This window comes from Martes martes (assembly GCF_963455335.1).
Source record: "Martes martes genome assembly, chromosome: 18".
Taxonomy (NCBI): domain Eukaryota; kingdom Metazoa; phylum Chordata; class Mammalia; order Carnivora; family Mustelidae; genus Martes; species Martes martes.
This window is the reverse complement of record NC_137906.1, coordinates 29,209,013-29,221,144: the sequence shown is the minus strand read 5'-3', so window position 1 is coordinate 29,221,144 and position 12,132 is coordinate 29,209,013. Positions and strand designations below refer to the sequence as shown.

General features: G+C 44.5%; 1 protein-coding gene across 7 annotated transcripts in view; it reads right to left on the bottom strand.

Annotated features, from left to right (window-relative positions):
- The window catches only part of MARF1 (meiosis regulator and mRNA stability factor 1), a 39,472-nt gene that overhangs the window by 16,340 nt on the left and 11,000 nt on the right, over positions 1–12,132 (bottom strand). For 2 of the 7 annotated variants that reach the window (XM_080830304.1, XM_080830308.1), the window contains 11 exons: positions 10,545–10,973; positions 10,189–10,346; positions 9,943–10,101; positions 8,702–8,891; positions 7,804–7,982; positions 6,007–6,087; positions 3,586–3,822; positions 3,337–3,456; positions 2,438–2,613; positions 908–1,128; positions 42–184 (listed from right to left, as the gene is read on the bottom strand). In XM_080830304.1, the coding sequence (XP_080686430.1) occupies positions 42–184; positions 908–1,128; positions 2,438–2,613; positions 3,337–3,456; positions 3,586–3,822; positions 6,007–6,087; positions 7,804–7,982; positions 8,702–8,891; positions 9,943–10,101; positions 10,189–10,346; positions 10,545–10,973 (2,093 nt within the window). The remainder of the gene's footprint in view (positions 1–41; positions 185–907; positions 1,129–2,437; positions 2,614–3,336; positions 3,457–3,585; positions 3,823–6,006; positions 6,088–7,803; positions 7,983–8,701; positions 8,892–9,942; positions 10,102–10,188; positions 10,347–10,544; positions 10,974–12,132) is intronic. The other 5 variants (XM_080830306.1, XM_080830305.1, XM_080830307.1 and 2 more) reach the window with 5 other exon arrangements.

Here is a 12,132-nt window from a genome sequence, read left to right as displayed (position 1 = left end):
TTCTTTTTTGTCCCCCCCGCCCCCCCTTCTCATCAACTCACCAATGATAAGCCTGTGAGAACTCCCTCACAATGACCTGTTTGCTGGCTTGGGATTTGAGAAGTTTTAGTAAATCCTGAGTAAAGCGCTTCACCTGGGCCCTGTGGGTAAGGGTCAACAGACGTTTGGAGCCCATTCCGAGAATCTGCAAATCAAACACTTTGATTATATATACTTGTCAGACCTTGGCATGTACTGACTCTTTGGGTGATGGCATTCCCTCTCTCTCCTGTTACCTGTCTTGGAGAACAGGTCCTTTTATGTATGGGATCTGCATTTTCAAACACATGTAGGTCAACAGAATGCAGACGGTCAAAATGAACGACTGTTCAAGCGCCAGAGATCCCTGCCCCCGTTTTGTTTTCCCTTTATACCCCTTCCCAAATAGTCATGAGTACGGAAATAAAAAGCATATTATTAATCTGGGCAACCAATTTTGTCCACAAAAGACAGCGAAGGTGTTCCAGGCCAGTTGATGAGCTGGAAGCTGTTTTATGGGTAAGAAGCTACGGAACAAGCTAAATTAATAGGGCAAAGACTCCTTAGGAACCAATGCTAGGCTCCAGCCCAGGAGCTGGTCTTCAACTAAGATGAGAGCTAAGCCCATGTTCATGGCAGCTCCTCTGTAAGAGTGAACAATCCTGGAGAGTCCTGAGCTAGGGAGAGGAGGGTCAGTCTACAGAGATTAGAAGGAAAATACTCCTCAGTGCTCTGAAGGGTTCCTTTTTTATGTTTAAACTCATAGTTTTCTGGAAAAACTGAGAAGTCACCTCAAATGAGGTTACCAACTATCCTGTTTCCCTGAAGGAGTTGAGGCCACAGAGGAACGTTCCTGTCATTAAACAAATAATCCTTAAGCCTTCCTTACCTGCAATACGTGAGGTACGGCTTCCAATAATTCTATCAGCTTGGAATATCCATAGTCTGATACCCGACACTGCTTTGCAAAATGGTGGTGGTAGGACGGGATGAAATTACTAATGGGGATGACACAGGACGGCTGGCTCTTCAACAGGTCGATCACTTCCCTGCTGAACTGGATCAGCTGGGGGTTGCCCACAGGACTTTTAGAACGCAGAAGCCAAGGATCTAGACAGGGGGAGAAAAAGAGAACATGCCTAAGACAGGATCTCACCCCTGAAAGAAAGCTAACTAACTTCACCCTCCCTTGCCTCAGTTCAACCATAACCAAGGAGATGAGACCAAAGGGCCGCCGTACTTCTCAGCGTCTACACTCAGGTCCCATATAATCTATGGACGAGCCCAACTTCTTCATGGACTGGCAGATGCTTTACCACTACTTCTCAAAGTCCTGTAGTCAAAGTAAAGCATAGTTCAGCAGAGTGTGAACTTAAAGCAGAAGTAAAATTACACAGGATGTTTCCAGTTTATAAGCCGGTTGTATTTCAAAGATTCATTTGAACTTGGTCCCATGGAACATACTTTCCGACAGAAACAAAGTTACAGATGGGGAGCAAGTAGGTAGCTCAGAAAAATCTAATTAACCTATAGGGAAGCCGAAAACATTGTGCAGGAAACCATGGAAAGCAGTAACGTAAAACCCGCCGATATACAACTAAGAAAGAGATTCTTGTATTTATCTTGAATGTCCATGTAATTAAGAAAAAGTTTTAATTATGAAAGTATAATCGGATGGAAACGTTTCTACAAGACTAGCAGACTGACGACGAAAGAGGAAGGAGAAAGAGCGCAGTGCATGGGAGCCTGAGTGGTCTAGGACTGAGGGGAAAGGCAGGAGAAGGTGGTAAGCAGCTCATCAGATGCTTCTCCTTCCCTGGTAATCCTTACCTTTCTTCCCACGGGGGAGGAGCAAAGGAGGAAGTGGTCGGGGTCAAAAAGAAGGAAGTATCCTTAGGAAGGCAACAATTTTCAGCCCCGTTCATAAGTGGTGGGATTAACACCTGCAGCCTGGGAGGAGGCCCAAACTCAGACACTCACCCAAAGCTAGGTTTACATTTCCTGGTCCTTTACACGGAAAGCTAAATCTGTTTTCACATTTATCCAAGTCACAAACGTTGACCAAAACGAATTTCAAAGGTAAACCTGCATTTAGCAGTATTTCTTTCAAATACCTTGAAACAATTTTTAAAAGGCCAGTCAACTGATGAGCCAAAAAGCTTCACAAAATTGGGTGGGTCTAAAGGTATTTGTAACGGTGAAATGTGGCTTTTAAACTTTTTTACAGAATTTACGCTGGGACTTGCAAGACGTCTGGTTCTGTCAGACCTTCAGCACTTTAGAGAAGTTTCAGTTTTTACAACAGCCGACATTAACGGTGCTTCGCGCTTGGCAGACAGTGCTGCCATGCAAGACAAAAGCCAACGGCCTCCTCTCGCAGTGGTCGGTGGCTCAGAAAAACCCAGGGCCTGCCTCCTACCTGTGTTTGGAGGCGGGGGCTTGTTGTGGATCCATCTGACCACTTTGATGCCACTCTGCGCAGTGGCAATGTTTACGCCCGGAACACAGGTGACGAGGTGTTCTAAGGGAACGCCTGCTTGATTCTCCTGCACTACTTCCAGCTCGCCAAACTCGGCCGCGTAACAATCTGGAAAGCTGAAGTGGGGGCAAGGGAGGCTAATCAAACTAACGGAAGAGCAAAGCACCTGCTACACAGAAATCTTTATTTTAATATATCCACTCATAAATCCTTTCTCCTTAAATCCTCAGGATCTGGGTTTGAACGTGAAAATTCAGGTCCCAGGGACAGGGAGGCCATCACCGTGGCACTGACCTCTTTGGCACTGAGGATACCAGAAATACCCAAACAGTGTTCCAGCACAGGGGGGTGAGAAATAAGCCAGCTGGGTTCCAAGCCCAGTTATTTACCTGCTTTAAGGTATCAGTGACTTTAAGGCAAACGGGCTTTAGGGCCCATGTTGGGCCCTATAGTAAGTCTACCCAGCCCCGGATGCTTACATGGCCTTCTGAAGAACACCTCTCTCTCAAGCTTTACAAGTTACTGCTTGAGGTGTGTGCACTCTAGCAGCACATGTGCATACTTCTAGAACAGCGCTCACACTAATCTCAACTCTGTGGGGAAGAAACGTTCCTATTCGTTGCTTATGTTTCTAAAAATCAGCACACACACCAATTTTTTTGTGGAAATACCGAGCAAATGTATTATCCCATTTCCGATATACTTTGACTGCAAGGCGCTAAAAATGTTAGGATGAGGCATTCTATGATACTCGCTTGGGAAGAGGGGTGGGCAGAGGGCAGACTTTCTAGAAAGAGGAGAACCAAGGCATCATATCTCTTTGGCTTTGACATGTTCACCTTAACAAAGGCACGGTGCCCTCGTGTGTCTGCAGAAGACTGTGAACCTGGGGCGCAAACGTCTTCAAAGAGAGAATCACAAAAGGAATCTTATACGAGTCTGGATCAAATTCATGTTCACTACAGAAAAGAGAACACAACAGTTGGCTGACATTGCTCAGTGGTCTAAAACATTTGCAAGGTAATTGTAACAGATATTCCATGATCTTATGCACAAGAACGATTTCTAAAGGGAAATGAGTGTTATACCTGAAGTCCTTATTGGAACAATGCTGTCTGCAGACGGGCTCGTGATATTCTAACTCTTCAAATATAATTGGGCTGCAATTCGTCGAGGAGCCGTCGTGCGACTGGGAAGACCCCAAGGGGCTCTGCCGGGCCTGACTGCTGGGGAGGAGACACACCAGTCTGCCATTCCCTTGCTCACGGATTGTGACCGTGTCTGTTAATTTATATAAATCTGACACATTCAACTTGTGTCCAAACCTAAAAGCGAGGAAAAGGAGAGATATGCTGACTTAGAACGTTTTTCGCTGGTTATACAGAAATGCCTATATATCTGATGCAATAAGGAGCTACTGCCAAGAATGGTTCCTCTGTCTCTTCAAACGTCAAACTGGAATAATTCTACTATAAATTCATTCACTACCAAACCAGTAATGCTTGGCAATTCTTCAAGTCAGCTCTGGCTCACTGCCCATTAGTCACTATGTCATTTGGTGCTTATTCCTCGAACCCTAAAGTTTCTGCAAATGACCTCACCTAATTTCCTGAGATGGAAAGCTATAGGATATGACCTCTTAACTCGGCTCCCCCAAACTGGAAATTCCTCTGGATTACCTACCCCTCTCACCATCTCTGCTCTCCTCCCTCAGAAGAGGTATACTCATTTTCAGCTACTCCTTCCCCTCATCTATGCCTCAACCTCATTTCCAGAGGGTCAACTCCTCAATCATCCCCCGACGCAGGTCTCTCACACTTGGACCTTAAAGGCACAGGCTCAGAAGGCAGAAAGATTTGAGTTCACATCCTGACCCAACCTGTGTGGCCTCCGTCACCTTGGTTCTAGAACCTTCTAGACCAATCCCAGCCTTAGCTTCTCCGAATGCAAAATGGGAAGATAATACCCACCTCACAGGGTTGATAGGAGGATTAAATGTTATGTCTGGAAAGAACCTGGCACACACTAAGTGCACGCTGACCATCTGCAGCTCCACTGGTTTCTTCCCAGGGCCCTACACGGATGCTCAGACCAAGCTCGGCCTCACGCCCGCGCCCTCACTCAAGCTGTCTACCTCTGCGCACAAACACCCCTGGTGTTCTCGCTCAGTCCTATAACCTCGTTATGCCTCTAATGGAAACAGCTGCTCTCTCAGGAGCTGCTTTGCCATTTTACCATCCAGTCTGTCAGCCTGTTTCCCCCAGATTTTATCCACAGGGCTCTGTAGGGATGGCTCTCAAGTCACCAGCAGCCTCCTCCTCCCTCCCAAACCTCGCGCCATCCCCCAAATGTCCTGATGTCACTCCCACCTCTGGGTTCTCTCCCGCTTCCTGTCCCTCGTGGCATTTCATCCAGTTCCGCCTTTCTCTGGGTTGCCTCTCCCTCCCAATCTGCTCCCCTATCCCACGGTCCCCTTTAGGAAAATAACTGCCACATCTTTCTATCTTCAGTGTCCAAAAACCAAGGACAAAAATTCACTGCACCTCCTGAACATGCTTTCTTTATTTCTCCATTTCTGGTTCAACCATATAACCATCCTCCCAGTCCATCTGGGGCAAAAAAAAAAAAAAAAAAAAAAAAAACCTCAGCATCAAAACGACCTCTACCGTTTACTTTTCCTTCTATGTAAAACTAGTCACCAAGTCCTGACTCACCGACAACTCAAACTTCGGTATTCCAACAGCAGCTGCCCAGGCCTGGGGACTGGGGACTGTGGGACTGTCCCTCCGTCTCCCTCCCTGCCCTGTCCATTCCACCTCCGACGGAACCGTCACCAGAGAAGTCTTCCCGAAGCATGGTTCCTGCCACCACGCCTCCCCCTTCACTCCTCCACAGGTCAGGGCTCCCACGGTTCAGAGACTAACAGTCCCAGCTCCTTGTTCCTTTCATCCTCATACCATTTTCTCCTCCCTGCACTTCCTTTATGACAGTTTTCTTTGTTCTAGAATGATTTGTGAATGTTTTCTCTTCTGTTCCAGTCATAAAGTCCTCAGGGACCAGGGTTGTGTCCTCCCAGCTCTGCACTCTCCACAGAGCCCCACACTTTCATTCTACTAATACCTGCTAAGTGCCTACTAAGCCCTGTGCACTGAAGAGACTGTCCTTAAGTCTTTGCTGTCCAGGAGCTTACAGTCTAGAAGGTGCTCAAAAATGTTCATTCGATGAAGAACAAAACTCATCAGTCAAATTGGGAAAAAAAAAAAAAAAGTACAGCGTTAGGTACTGAAGTCTAAATTTGCTAAAAACAAAAGATGCTTTTAAGATGCATGTTAAAACTGAAATCTGAATTTGAATACCACTGCTTTTATGTCTTTTCCTCCCCCAGGCTGGACATTGCTGCAGAGCAGCTACCACAGTTTTATGCCAGTCACCAATCAATATAAGAATTCTGGAAGCTGCCAATCAGTACAGACTGGATCAATGAGAGAAAAAAAAAAACCCTAACTTACTTCTTCTCATAGATATCTGTAAATTTAAAGAGAGGCAGACAGCAGGCAGGGGCATCCTGAAGAATAGACATTGCTTCTGCACTGTAAAACAAAATTTCACTTTATTAGCGATGTTATTCGACATCAACAGATGATTTCCAAGTTGTATTTAAAAAACTGAGTTCATATAATTAACACAAATTACAGCTGACCCTTGAACAACTTCACAAGTTGGCATTCTTGTGGATTTTTTTTGATAAAGGCAATACAGTCCTGTAAGTGTATGTTCTCTTCCTTATGGTTTTAGTAACGTTTTCTTCTAGCTTACTTTATTGTAAAAATACAGTATCTAACGCATATAACATACAAAACAGGTGTTCATCCATTGTTTATGTTACCAGTAAGGCTACTTGCCAGTATGCAATTAGTAGTTAAGACTGCGGGGAGCCAAAAGTTGTATGTGGAGTTTTGACTGCATGGGGAGGGGGTTGGTACCCCAACCCCCACGTTATTCAAGGGTCCGCACAATATAAATTTACCAGTTTCTGTTATGTCAAAATTAATTTTCTGGAAAAACTTAAATAACTTTAGGGACAAGGTGATTAAAGAATATAAAGTCAGGGGGCGCCTGGGTGGCTCAGTGGGTTAAAGCCTCTGTCTTCGGCTCAGGTCATGATCCCAGGGTCCTGGGATCAAGCCCCGTATTGGGCTCTCTGCTCAGCAGGGAGCTTGCTTCCTCCTCGCTCTCTGCCTGCCTCTCTGCCTACTTGTGATCTCTGTCTGTCAAGTAAATAAATAAAAAATCTTAGAAAAAAAAATATATATAAAGTCAGACACAAGCATAGGGCTTCTCACACCTGTGTATCAGAAGAACGCTGACAACTCTGTGACACAAACACCTTGTTAACTCAGAAACAGATCGAATGTCTCCGGCCACGTTCACCTAGTTCATGAACTCCACGTGGGGGTGGAATTCCCATAGTTGAGGATACACAACTGAATACAATGTATCATCCCAACTATGATCTTAAAAAACAAAAAGGCAGCCAAAAACAGAGGGAAAACAAAAGGCAAAATGTTGAATGATCGGCTTTGAGCCACAGGATTATGGTTTTTTCCCCCTCTTCTTTTATGTTTCTGACCTTTCCAAAGTTTCTTCCATGAGTATTACTTTTATTCTAGGGGATAAAAACTGTAATTTAAAATAATGGTGAAGTACATGTCACAGAAAAATACCTTTAAGAATTCAAACAGATTTTTAGAAGTGAGTTCTGTTTTACTCATTTCCCCCCAAAACAGGGAGAGCTGAAGAATCACCAAAGCGCATTAAGAATAAAATCACCACCAGGTTCCTACCACTGACATAATCATAATGCAGACTTACGGAGTGTCTCTTTGATATTAAGCATCTATCTGCAGGTTGAGAGCTTGGAGCTTTGTAGACCTACCCTTTACAAACAAACCAACCTTCTCCCAAGATTTGGAGGTAGTATTTCACACTTTGCAGGCTTATAAACTTTTATCATAGAGGGCTACTATTTTTAGAACCTGTTCTGGATATGTGGTGTATTATTTTACTCCTAACTGCCTGCCAAGTTTAAGCTGTACTTCACCTTTGAGTAATGACTTGAACAAGAGTCGAATTATTCTAACTAGCTTCTTGCTGACTTCCAGCTTATCTCTAAGCTCTATCAATTACGAATAAGCATTACTGCATATGTAATCGTCTAGTTGGGAAAATGATCAAATCTATTTTCTTATTTCTAAAATTGTTTCTGGGCCAAATATTGTTTCCTGAAATAAATGGTTTGTTTTTACCTCAGTAAAGAGAGTGATTTATTAGCAGCTCCTGTGGCAAGTGAGACCAGGATCTTCTTGCTGCCAATTTTGTATCTGTGGAGGCTATTCACCGCACTGATTGCTTCTTGTAAGTTCTCCATCTGAACAACAGCCTTGAGCTGATAATCTGTATGGGGGCTGAGCTCAACACTCTTCACCTACAGCAGTAAAAAGGAAAATGGAATGCTATGTCTACCCAGAATCCTGTCATCCCTAAAACTGAAGGTGAATTATTAGGGTACATGTTTGCAGACTTCCATGCTTCTGTGAGGGAATTTGTCTGAACTCTACACTTTTGCCAAGCAAAACCTAAGTGAACTAGGACTGGGTGACCTTCGGGGATATGAAACCGGCCTGGTCTGCCTGCACGTTCTGGCGCACACATTACTCTCATGCAGGCTCAGGAGCCAATACATGGGAGGAGTCTTGGGGGGTCTTCTCTGGACCCTGCAAACACCTAGGGCATAGCCATTTAATAATCTGGAAAAGGTGCACTTCTAGCAAACAGCACCTAAAAACCGCATCAATACAGAAAGATGTTAACAAAAACAGCCAACGTTACTTCAGAATCCTATTCCTGTATTCTAGCAGTCAGAGCTACATAAAATCCAACAGCGTGTTATTTCCCAAAGTGCCACTTAAATCTCTGCCCATGAACACAAGTGCTTCTTCACTAGGTCTCTTGCTCTCTGGGGCTATGTCCTAAAAACTGGAGACATAGTATCACCATGAGCAGACCACATGAAAAAGGACGGCGTTCAAACCCATTCAGTAATCCTCATAGCCTGGCTATAGTTACGCGTGTTGAAAGACATGCTCTCTACTTGGAGTGCTAGCAAAGGGTAAAGAAAGGCAGGAACAAGAGAGAAAAGGTTACCTTGCCATGCCTAGAAAATGCTTCCTGCATGAGCTGCTGCAGCTCCTTCCGGGATAATCTGTAGTCGATGTTGCTGATCTGGATGTCAGCACCATTTGCAAATGGGTCTGGGCTGTCGGCACCAGTGCTCGGATTTGCAATGTTGAAAGCAAGTGGGGACGTTCTGTTTAAAAGGTTTGGAGACATACTCCTGCTTAAGACATACATACTGAATTATTTTTAAAAACCATGGTTCTATTTATTTCATTTGTATCATTTAGGATTTGTTTGAAGCTATACATAGGAACAGCTTTCCACAAAACAACCAAACTGAATATTTGGTGTTTTGTTTTGTTTTTAAATATTTGGTTTTCAAACGTATGTTTATCTTAAAAAAAAAAAAACAGATTTATTGTCAGAAGTACCACCTGTTGGCCCCTTATCGACCAGTACATGATTTAATATCAAATACCCTTTCACTGGATTATTTAAAACTACAGACAAAATATAGGTGGGCCTAATGAATTAATTTTCTACTCCAGGTATTTGTTCTTGGTTAATTAGCCTGTGAGACTAATGTAAGGCACTTAACCTCTCCCTGGCTCTGAAGACGCTAGATATTCTTGCTCATGTGCTATAGTCTTTCTCCGTATCAGGAAAACTTTTACATGAATTTTAAAATGTAACTTTACAGATCCAAAGTCACTTTCTGGAGGGAGTCTTCACCAACTCAGCAGAAAAAACAATGCTTGAAGGAGTTCACGGGACACAACGGTGCCTTACGGTTCCTGTCCTCCAGGCCCCTGAGGAGTACTGAGTGTGAGTGTGGAGGGCTTAGGTAAGTGTTACTTAGGTAATGACAGTGGTTTAGAGACTTCTCAAACAGCTCCTGGTAATTACCCTAGGTGTTAAGAATAACCAGTGCGTGTCCAGTCTGGGCTTCTTCGACAACATGACGAAGTCAGGAAGAAATGGTAGGGACGTCTTTAATGTGCATCCCATGCAGGCCAGGGACTTCCAGACAAGTTTCTCTGACCTCTGCTTACCCAGATCCCCACATGGAAGAGGGAGAGCAGGTGAGCAGCAATGCCCCCAACGCCAGCTAAGATTACCCGAGGCAAAGGGGGGCTGGGGGAGGAGGGGTGGAAGATTCCTCTTCTACCTTAGGCACTCTTATATCGCTTGTATTCTTCCAAACAGGTGTTATTTTGTCATCCCTCCTCTTGCGAGCAACTACCCCACGATTAAGCAGCCAGACTCACCGAGAAGACCAAGACTGTGCGGCGAGCAGAGGACTGATCTGCCTTGATGTGATCAACTTGCTGAAAGCCGATGGGTAACTCACTTGGAACGGGGTCTCCTCTTTCTCTCTCTTCTCCACAGGAGAACTGGTGACACTTCGGGCACAGAGGTTCTCTTTTCTAATGGAGGGAAAAGTTGCAGGGGAAGGGTCACTGGATTTCCTTCACTTTAGACAAGCATCTTCGAGGAAGAGTGAGCGAACCTACTTCGGATTGGTTTTGTAAGCAGATTCTGGAGTCCCCGAGTTCTTAGGTGCGGGTGCTGCGGCACTCGAGCTTCTGTGAGGAGGTGCGGCCAGCCTCGGGTGACCCTGCTGGGAGTCACTGCTTCTAGTTCCAGTCCTCGACTCCAGGCGGCACAGCTCCTTAAAAGAGACAAGTGCGGTGGAGGTGAAAACGTAAGTACCCACGGCGTGTTAATGCCTGTCGGGGAAACACGGAGCTCTGAGGATGGTCAAAAATGAAAATTTCAAAAGGATACGCCAAAAGCAAGCGGGCATATCAAACACAGACACAAACCAAACCTACCATAAACTTCAGAAAGCAAGAGGTATCGAAGTTACCTGTAAACTTTTAACATTTGTGTTTTTTGTAGCAGATCCAGAATTTGCCTGTGACCCTTTTCCAGGCGTGGCTTTGGCACTGGAAGATTGTTCACTTGTATCTTTGATGAGGCACAATTTTGGATTCTTAAGTTTTTTGGGAGACTTCGCTTTATCGGCAATTGCACTGGAACCCTTTGTCTCACAGAGTTCTCTAGTTTTTGGAGTAAATGACACAATGATCCTATTACCAAAGACATCTTCATTTTCCATTCGCTTCTGTGCCCGTTCCGCACTATCTTGGTTTATGAAGCGGAGAATCGCACTGCGGCCCGTGATACTCAGCACTCTCCCACCACAATTATCAGACAGGCGCCTGAGCCTGCTGCTGACGCTCTTGCCATCTTTATTTGCTGGTAGGTTATAAACATAGAGCAGAGTGTGGCACTGCTGATACAGAGGAGAAGTGTTACAACAGGTTAACGGAGGGGCACACGTTCAATCACACAATTAGAACAAGGAGTGATCTCCAGGCTTAAGCTAACAGCCTTAGCCTTGGAGGGGAGGTCACAATGATGTAGAGGGGAGAAGGTGAACTTATTTAGACTGAAAAACACAGAAAGAGAGAGGTGTACCTTAAACGATCGCTCTTGTGGATGAGAATGGCAAGATTTAAAGTTCTAATTGATCACGTCTTTTTTTTCTTTTTTAACCATCAAGAATAAGGAGCTCAAAAGTGGGCAATCTGTTATCTAAAACACTACAACTGACTTAAAGGCCTTGGAGATTAGAAAAGGGAATGCTGCTCTCTTTGGAGTCACTGATATATTCTCCAAATAGCTTAAAAATAGTTCAACACTGCAGTAAACACGCTCATCCAAATCAAGACTTTAAGACATGCTCACCCTGCTGGAAATATGCCCACATTCCCCTAGCACGTGGCTCTACAAGCTACAGGTGTAGCAATAACCACTACAAATTGTGCAAGTATGTGTGCATGGTGGGGAATGCAACTGTAGAAAACAGGCCTCCCGATGCCTAAAAAGGGTCAATTAGGGGCACCTGGGTGGCTCAGTCAATCAAGCCTCTGACTCTTGGTTTCAGCTCAGGTCATGATCTTGGGGTCATGGGATCGAGTCCCATGTGGGGCTCCACACCGAGCACAGAATCTGCTTGAGATTCTCCTTCCCTCTGCCCCTCCCCCTGCTCACTCGCACCCACGCCTCTCCCTCTCAAATAAATAAATCTTAAAAAAAAAGTGTATAATTTCTCTGTTTATTTGACTCCAATCTTCAATGTGTGCAAACCATCACCATATTCTTTACCCATGCCTGGAAGCAAAAGGAGTAATCAATGTTTCCATTACTTTCATTCAATGGACACAAAACACTGCTAGCTTTGGAGAAACTGAAAAGTGGCTGTTGGTAAGGTTAACCTACATGTCAATTCCTTGTGATACTGTGCAACCAAATAAAAGCAAAATCCATACATATCAATTCTCTGTATGTTTGTAAGAGAAGAACTATTTCAAAGCCTTATTTCAAAACTCTGGCCAGCCTCCTACAAAGAGCAGCCTCACTTGGTGGCCCATTATGGGGTGGGGGGCGGT